This window comes from Lygodium microphyllum, chromosome 21, assembly GCF_053477565.2.
Source record: "Lygodium microphyllum isolate KBCC chromosome 21, Lygodium_microphyllum_v1.1.10, whole genome shotgun sequence".
In the NCBI taxonomy this organism is placed as follows: Eukaryota; Viridiplantae; Streptophyta; class Polypodiopsida; order Schizaeales; family Lygodiaceae; genus Lygodium; species Lygodium microphyllum.
Genome location: NC_141155.1, coordinates 108,292,542 through 108,301,993, shown reverse-complemented (window position 1 = coordinate 108,301,993; position 9,452 = coordinate 108,292,542). Strand labels below are relative to the sequence as shown.

At 39.3% G+C, this 9,452-nt stretch overlaps 1 protein-coding gene across 4 annotated transcripts; it reads left to right on the top strand.

Moving 5' to 3' along the window:
- The first annotated feature begins 296 nt into the window (after positions 1-296).
- LOC148018402 (dormancy-associated protein 1-like) lies at positions 297-3,540 on the top strand. Of its 4 annotated transcripts, none has more exons than XM_087661942.1 (6): positions 298-642; positions 800-946; positions 1,688-1,906; positions 2,003-2,083; positions 2,538-2,658; positions 2,917-3,540. In XM_087661942.1, exons 1-6 carry the CDS (start codon positions 423-425, stop codon positions 2,942-2,944), a joined length of 816 nt encoding a protein of 271 aa, XP_087518068.1. In that variant the 5' UTR covers positions 298-422; the 3' UTR covers positions 2,945-3,540. The 4 variants fall into 4 exon arrangements, with proteins under 4 accessions (XP_087518069.1, XP_087518068.1, XP_087518067.1 ...); XM_087661941.1 differs by having other exon boundaries at positions 314-642; positions 3,160-3,540; XM_087661943.1 differs by lacking the exon at positions 800-946 and having other exon boundaries at positions 297-642; positions 3,160-3,540.
- The last annotated feature ends 5,912 nt before the right edge of the window (positions 3,541-9,452 follow it).

Sequence of the window (9,452 nt, the reverse complement as noted above, 5' to 3'; positions counted from 1 at the left end):
TCCTTATGCAACATTTTAAGCAATTGACTATTAAGTAATACATTTTTAAGTTAGAGTTTGCAAGTTCCTTATCGTGATCTTCTTTTTGCGACATATAAAGAGCCATATGCGTTCATTATAAAATACCAAATACGGTGTCCCTGTGCTAATGTTTGAATGAAGGTTCTTACTCAACCTCTGTGTTTGTTACCAATGATATTCTTAAGATAAGCATATTGAAGGTTATAAAAAATGATCAATTTTGGAAGCTAATAGAAGTTTACAAGCTCTTCATTGTGACCATCTCTTCCAAAGGTCTCATGTAACATGCCTCGGTGAAAATCGTGGGGCCCCATCCACGTGTTGCAGACCTGCCACCTTTTTCGACAGCCCACCTTCCCTACGGGTTGGGTTTACATGTCGGGCTGGGTTTACTTTTGTGGATGGGTTTGCTTTCGCCAAAAAACAGTGGCCCAGATCGTCTACGCGATCCACGCTCACCCTCGATCGTCAATCCCGACTCTCCCCACCCCATGGCACATAGGAAGTGTGTCATCGCCGTCATCCTCCTGGGAAAAACCAAGTTCCAACCCAAAATGGAAGAAGAAGAAAAACAGATCGATCATCGTGCTCTCTCTTTCCCTCGATCTTCTTGCTTGCTGGGTAATAATAAATCTTCTTTCTTTTTTGAAATGTTTGTGTATATTAAGAGGCGGCGAGAGACGGAAGCGGAGTCCCCTTTTACAGTAGTTTACTAGCGCTTTCGTTGCTGTGTGTGTGGTGTGTGTATATATATATATATATATCTCTCTCTCTGCAGCCGTGCTCTGTCTGTGTGTGTGTTTGAACCTCGGAGAGAGAAAGATGGGTCTGCTGGACAAGCTCTGGGACGACGTCGTCGCTGGTCCTCAGCCCGACCGTGGCCTCGGCCGCTTGCGTAAGGATCCCCCCAATCTTAAGTACACAGGTAATGCACCTCAAACAATATACATCCCTCTACACATAAGCGGAAGGTATATAGACTACAGTATTATGACTTCCTTCACGTCCAGAAATGAAAACTACAGTATCATAACACGATTCATGTCCAGAAACGGAAGTAGTCGATTGCTGATCGCATCCCCTTCGTAGGGCTTTAATCCTCTCGCAATTGAGCTCCTATCTTGCATACCAGTTCATTCTTTGGGAATTAAGAATGGCTAACCATGCTTAAGTCTGTCCGTTTGAATTTTGAGCTACCAGTCGATTTTCCAAGACCGTGCTCCTCCTTGCAGAACATGCCTGCATTTGGTCCTTGCCATTGCGTCCCATTCTCAGTCTCGCTTGTTGTTCTTTCTTCCTACGTGGTGGGGATGATACGCAGACCCATCAGTCCATGTTGGATTTGCATCTGGCTTACTGGATTACTTGTGTTCATTTATGAAGGTTGACCAGGGTAGCCTAGCAACGAGGCAGTGTCTTGATTTCTTAGAGTTACAACTACATTCTAAAACTAGATGTCAAAATTGTGCAAGTCCATACGTTTTTCCAGTCTAAAGACTTTGAGAAGGCTCGGGGATTCAGGCCCGAAAAGGGCTCGGAGATTCAGGCCCGAAAAATGTAGTTTCTTGTTTTAAGATGCACATGTGTTTTGCACGCTTCAACCCTGAAATGTGCTTTGAAAGAGTTAATTGAGAGATGGCTTACCTGCCGCCGGCTTGATTTTCAGAGAACATAGATGAGACAACTACAACAATCAATGATCGAAGGTGGAGTGGGGAGTTTCAAAGGAACCAAGAGGAGATGAGGCGTGTGACCCAGACCATTTCCATTGTGAAACCACCACCATTGCAGATGCAGACTGATCCATCATTCCGGGACGATGCAGCTGGGTCTCTGCCTTCAACCCCTGGAGCAGCCTCCACACCCACCACTATCTTCACTACCAGTATGATAACAGCTTGCCCCAAAGTATTCCCTTATATTTCTTTATGTTTTTCAAATGTGGTTTGACCCAGGTTTCTGTTCATTCCTGTGCTTACAGGTGGGTTTGGAATTGAACGAGATCGATTGATTCCAAAGGCAGTATCTGCACCAACCTCACCTGCTTTGGGCTCCCCTGGTGGTAAGCTTGGATGTGTCTCACCATTGCCCAAGCTTACTTTTAAAAGATGCTTATTTCTCAACTAGTCCTGAGACAATACTGTCAAAAAGACTGATGCCTTCATATCGACCACTCGGAAGCTATGGTATTCACAAGCTTTCGCTGCACTCTAACCAAAATTATTCACAAGTTGAAAGAACACGAGAGCAAGAGAGAGATAGAGTTGACAGTGCATATTGATAAAAGAACGGATACAATATCCCCTATGCAGGCGTGAGCATCTCCCTCATGTATATATTTAATTTGTATTTCTTTACATTTGAACATATTTTCAATTTTAAAGATATATGCTAGTTAGATGTCGGCTATGTAGGCACAGTTCTCACTGTAATGCCTCGATGGCCTTACCCCATAAAAACGGTGATGGGAGAATGTGCTGACCTACTTGGTCCCTTGGTCTTTTTGCTTTATTCAGCCAGGGACAAGGAGAATGTTTGGACGAGTGTCTTCCATCCTGGCAGCAGCAAAGCAATGAAGAAAATAGGGTCGGACAAGTTTGATAAAGCAACGTCCAACTCTCCTACTGTGTACGACTGGTAAATTCAGTCTCTTTACTACCAAGCTCTAAAGATCGCTGAATTATCTGATGATTGTGCTGCTTCCCTATGTTGTAGTAAAAGACAGTCCCGTTTGTCTATTTTTGCATGTTGATTTTGAAGTAGTCTATATGGGATCACTTACCTTGGTGTGAGAACTTGGTCTCTATTTCTTTGAACCTAATGTCGCTTACTCATCTAAATTTGTTTGAACCTTTCTGACGTTAGTTGTGATTGTTGCATTCCCATGCGGTGCAGGGTGGTCTTGAGTGCCCTGGACAGATGAGCCCATATCTGTTACAGGGGCTCGGCAATTGGTTTTGCACCCTTAGAATGGCAATTGTTTTTCCACCCTTGCAACAGTTGGAGGAAGTTCCAGCATGTAGGATTGTGTGTTATCCCCTTGTCTTCATGTATGTCAACTGGTACCAGAAAAATGTGGGTTGGGAATGTATCATAGTAATATTCCATGTGCCGTCTGCAATTCTGCCATGGGTGCAGGTTCTATAGTAAGGATTCGAAGTCAAGCTGGCGCTAAGGAAAGAACGATGCAGAAAGTGATTAGAATGAGAGTGTATCCGACCCAACTTGAATACGAACATCATGTCTAGTCACAGTTGGAGCCATTTGATAGACCTAACTTGGATGTACACATTGTATAGTCAAGAGTTTGAACAGAATGTTCACTGTGTACATGCGTGCTGTTTCATCATGTACAGTCACAGGGCTAGAGCAGTCTTATGGTGGTAAATTGGATTTATACATCATGTACAGACACAGATGGAGCAGAATGTCCGTAGTTGGAGTGGTTGGTTGTATGGATGTATACCGTATGTACAGAGATTTCCGTTTCATGAGGAAAGGTTTGAGGTTGTGATAAAAGCGTTTGGACTTGAGTTTCAAGAGTTGTGATATACATATGCTTTTGAGGTAAAGAGAGTCCTAATGTATGCTTGACGAAACTGATTGTAAACTAACCAAACCTTGCTTGACTAAGCTGATCTAAACTGCTTGTATCTTGTAACTAAGCAAACCTTACTTGTAAACTGCTTGTATCATTGCTAAATAAAGTACTTTTTTCTTTTTTGGTAAGTCTCTTGTTTTGTCCTGGTTCAGTGGTGTGAGAACTTAAAAGCAGTCATTTGAAGAATAGTGTTTGGATGCGTGTGCTTGCATCTTGTAAATAGCTGAAGAAAATTACTTTCTTTGCGTTTCTAAGTTCGCAACATGTTTAAGTGTCCTTGGTATCGGTGTGGAAAGTAGTAATCGAAGGTCTGGATTTGCTTACAACAGGCGTGTACATACGTAGCCAAGTTATTTCTACCTTGATTTGCTCGAAGACTACGATGGTAAAGAACATACTTTTATTACTTTTTGGATGACATGCCAAGGTGCGGGAGGACTCATCTTGAAACTTCCCTACCAATGCATCCATTTCAAAACATGTGAATCGGAGATTTCTCGACTCAGTCACTTGCATTTACCACTTATTAGAGGACTAAACTTTTCCCAAGACATCATAAATAACCCTTGCCACTTTCCAAGGTAATGTTGTATCTTTGAGTAGGAGTTGCAATGCCCATTTCCTTCTCAAGTAGTCCCATACGATTGCTTTTAGGAGGTGAAGACAAATGCTTTCCCACATCAATTATTTTGGTGTTATCCACACCAAAGAGCTTCAGCGTTCAAAGCCTTGAGGTTTTATACATCGCGGCTCTAGGCTTGGAGGATGCATGCTTATTTCAACATCAAAGACTTGAATACCCTCACATTTTGAGGCAACTGACTTCTATCACAATTATTGTTGATTTTGGTAAGCCCTCGTGAATTCTTTCTTAGGTGAAGGATTTGGTGCTCTCATCTTGATTACCTCTCTCTAAATTTACGTAGTCTTGATCACACTAGTCTTTAAATTTACATGGGATAAGCTTGGCGCGAGAGACATACCCCTTCTTCCTACTAGTGTGGGTATGGTGGCTTGAAATACCAAGAGCACAATACACTCTCATTAGCATTTACTACAAAGGCACCAAACTACCAATTTGTCATATCTAGGCTATTCCCCCATAATAGGAATCGAACTGCCTAGAATTCCATGTACTTTGGTCTTCATCTTCTTGATAATTGGGCTGTGAATCAAATCTTGACTTGGGAGATTTCATGACCTATATTCGTTCCTTCTAATACATTGGGGATCATACATGCCCATGGTAGATCATCAATCCAACGTCTCTTGAGCAGCTTATTCCTTAGTGCATTGTACTCCTCTTTTGGATTGAGAAGCTGAAGTCCACCCTTCTCTCTAGGCTTTAGAAGAGGTTTCATTGATATATGTGACGAGTATTTGCTCTTACATTTGGTTCCCATAAGAGATATGTCTTGCCATTGAGTCCCAATCTTTTTGAGAACTACAGTTCCATTAAATTAGTGAAAGATAAAAACAATAGGTCTAGGTAGATGAAAACCTTTAGAACCTTTATCTAGGTAAGTGGATAGTTGGTTGCACCCAACTCTAGAATTTGACTTTGATTCTCTCGATGATTCACTTAGTTCTTTTCGACTCATTTGACTTCTAGACTAATCGGATGCTATATGTATAAAACTTTTTCTCTTTTGATTACTGGCCCCTTCCAATTCCAATTAGGGAGGTCTTTCTTAGAAATGCTTATGGTAGAAGACTTTCCATAGTTAATGTTGAAGCCCACCACCTCGCTCTACAAAGGTCCAATAGCTCCATGGCCTTTTTGAAATTCAACCTCGTCAACTTCAAGTGACGTTTGTAGATCATCCGTTAAGCCTTGGCCTATCAATTGTTTACCTTCATATTGGATTCTGTCAAGGTTGCCTTGCAAAACCAACTTTTCCATCATGCAAAGGAGAGGATGAAATGCAATGGTGAAAAGAAGTGCCCTTAGAGAACACCCTTGCCAAACATGTTACATGATTCATACTAGGGGCTTCTTTAGGACCATTGTGACCAATGCTACTAGGGCCCATCCAGGTGTCCAAGGATGTAACAAGAGACTCATGTTAATTTCTCTTGGATCAAGTAAGAGATAGAAGTGTGCCCTTGCCTTGCAAGAAAAAATGGAAACTCGCATTTTCCAATACTCTTTTGATGTGATATCATTTGACCTTATCAAAGGCCTTTTCTACATCCCAATTATAGGAAAACAACTTTTTACTAGGATTTATATAATTTTGTAGACATCATGGCATTGAGAACATTGTCAACAAGCAAGCTCCTACCCTTGATAAAGCCATATTGATGAGCATTGACGTATCTTTGGATCATTGCAACAAGCCTCTTAGCCAAAACATTTGCCAAAAGCTTATAGATGGTGCCCATTAAGGAAATGGGTTTCTCAATGACCTAGCTTTGAACATTGTCTTTGCTGCTTAGGTATAAGAGTGATCATGCTTTCGGTCCAAGATATCAAGAGTTTCCCTTCCTTCCAATACCTATTTATAAAGCATACAATATTTTCACCCATTATTGGCTAAAAAAATCTTAACATATCAATTGTTACCACATCATATTTCCTCGTGCTCTAGGTCTTTTAGGGCATTTCAAACACTTAAGAGGAGAAATCCTTGATTAGTTCTCAATTCATATGCTTGAGATCACGTTAGGGCCAAAACACATCAAAAGTGGCAGTTTTGTTAATCACTGGATTAAGGAAAGAGCCAATGAGAGTTTGCCACATGCGCAAAAATATAGTATTCTTATCTCCTGTGCCTTGGAGATAGGAGAGACCATTGCGTGGATTTCTCTTTTTTTGTTGAAATCTCTGAGATCTGACATCTTTTGGTAGTTTCGAAGCTCATAAAGCTAATAAAAGTTGGTAAAAGATGAGATAAAAAAGGAGATGCAATTGATACTATCGATTTTGTAACCTTTAAAACATTTGAATATTCGTATTGGTATCTAGCGTATTTTCATTAGCCTTTTGTATATTTGTTTTAGGTTCATCAACCTTTTCTTTTTGAGTTTCCTTCTTAGCATATTGGTTGCACTCCTTTTTTTTAAATGGCTTCCACAAGGCGTCATTCTCATTCCATAAGCTCTTGCACAATCTTTAACAAAAGTGCAAATGGAAAATTGGTGTCTAAAATGTTCACTATAAATGATTGGGTTACAATGTCTCTATCTTGTAGGGGGCTCTCACAAGGTGAAGAAAATGAAACAAGAAGATATCAAGTATCATTGGAAGGGACGTATCACTAGTTGTAAAATCACAGCTCAGGGGTGGTTTGCTAAGGTACAACATGTTTACATGGTGAAGGAAATGTCCTTACTGCCAAATGAACATTATTCTCAACAAAGCCATTGTAAGTTTGGCTTTAAGTTGAATCTTATATGCGAATATTTTTTTTAAAAATGTAAACAATGGATTATTGGTGTTAGATATCTTTCCATCGACAAGTTCTAAATGGGAGTTTGTGGAGAGTCTTAGCGGCACATTCAATGCACTTCATAAATAATATGTAGATATTATCTATCCTGCCCAAACTGTAGCTTTTTTAGTGAAGGTAAGATTTTTCTATATTATGCACAAGATGTGGTTCCATCAAGAGAAGGTATATACAGACACATTGAGGATTTACCATTGCCAAGCCTTACATCCTTAAATTGGAAGACTCTTGATGAAGTAATAATAATGAACTTCAAACTTAGAATAATCGAAGACATTCAAAAGGCCATGACTCCTGGAAGGATATCTAGAAGAATTTGCTTGTGGTGGTTTGTACCCTTGCACATCTTTATAGCTTGTTTTAAATCACCAAATTTATAGAGGGCGAGGTTTCATGGCTATGTAGAAAGATTTTAGAGGAGGATTTGGACAATATTCTAGGACTATCTTGGAAACTTAGGAAATGTGACTACAAGGGTGCTTTTATACAGTGCAATGCATATCCTAAGTCTTTGGCTATATCTTACAGTACCTCTTAGCAATCTCTTGTTATGGGTTTTGATTATTGGACAATACGACTTCTTGGTATAAGTTTAAGATCAATTCTCCGCAATTGGAAGAAGAGCTTAATGCTCTTTCTCTTGTATGAGGTGTTTGCCTCCCAATATTTTGAGTTTTGAACTATGAATATATAAAAAATTGTGAAACTTGTTCTATCTCACAAACATTATTGCCAATTGTATTCTACAATAGATACCCATAAGCATTGCAGAGAACTTGTGTGAGCAAGATCGAAAAATTCAGTTATATGTGAGTTACCCATAAGCATTGCAGAGAACTTGTGTGAGCAAGATCGAAAAATTCCATTATATGTGAGTTACCCATAAGCATTGCAGAGAACTTGTGTGAGCAAGCTCGAAAAATTCCATTATATGTGAGTTACAAAATTGAAGTACAAATGTACAAAGGCAATGTAACTATGGTACATATGTATAAAGAAACAAATACAAGGGTAGATGGCCTTTCGATCTTGAGTTTCTCCTTTCTTTGAACTTTCCTCCTTGTTTGAAATGGGTTCATCTTCATCACTTTCATTCATCATCACTAGTTTCCTCACTACAGGCTATTTTCTTTGTTGTAGGAAAAATTTGAATTTCGTGGGCACCCTCTTCTATTTAGGGATTCAAAGAAGATGGATCCAACTTCAAAGGAGAAAGCTTCGGCATACCCTTCTTTGTGGAGGTAACAAAAGTCTTTTTGGTGGTTGACTTGGATGTGCCCTTGCCTTTTTTTATAGAGCTAGTAGAAGGCTTTCTGTAGTTAGCTTGGCAGTGCCCTTACTACTTGTAGCTTTCACTTGTCTTTGGCTAACAAGGGAAGACTATTTACTATACATTTTTGCCATGCCATGAATTCTTGAAAGAGAATTCATAAGGATGACCTCTCGAGCAACAATATCAAAGTAGATCAAACTCCAATGTCCATGGACTAAATAAAAAATAAGTTAGCAAGAAACATGAAAAAATCACCGTAAGTAACTATATATAAGGGTTTTATTTACCTTTCAACATGTAATGTGTATGTATGGCACTATTATAAAAATAAGAAAATTTGCAATATTTGAGTGAGAGTTTGAAAAAAGATCCACATAGAGAAGTGGATCAATAATAAAAATATTCTTGCAATTTCATTGATGAGAGAAGTAATGTATACCCTATATAGGAAAAAAAGAAGAAAATAAGAGAATGGAAGTGCAAGGTGATTTGAAAAAGTTCATAAAACCAACAACAAACCTCACCTTAGACAACAATAAACAATAGAATATGATAACTGTATATCTTTTTTCTCTAGCATAGTCTTGTCTTTTGGCGATATGCTAAGGTATTCATCTTTATCTGTATCTTGAGAGACATTCACAACCATTTGGCCAAATCCCTTACCCATCCTCTCATAGTTAGCAGGGCCAACAAAATAAATCTTCCTCTTGCAAATAACATCCTCACTTTCAACCTCCTCTTTGCTTTTCTCCCCCATGACAATCTCTCTTTGAGTTGCAATTCTAGTTGGATATAAGTGAGTAACATCTTCAATAAAAGGCTCTCTGACCTTTCTCAACTTTGGGGACACAATGAGGATCTCAGAAGCTTTATAATCATTGCTAGGCATTGGCTTCAACACCTCTACCTAAGCCTGCTTACCATACTGAAACTGGTGTTCATCAATGTGACCCTGTGTGCATGGGCCAAGTGATAGTTGCCTTGGAAACCTCTTATTCTTTACATCATTGTTTCCACACTTGAATTCTATTTTCTAGTGTAGACTAAGGTCACATATTAATTCATCTAGCATTGATCTTCAAGCATTCATTGTGCGTTAGAT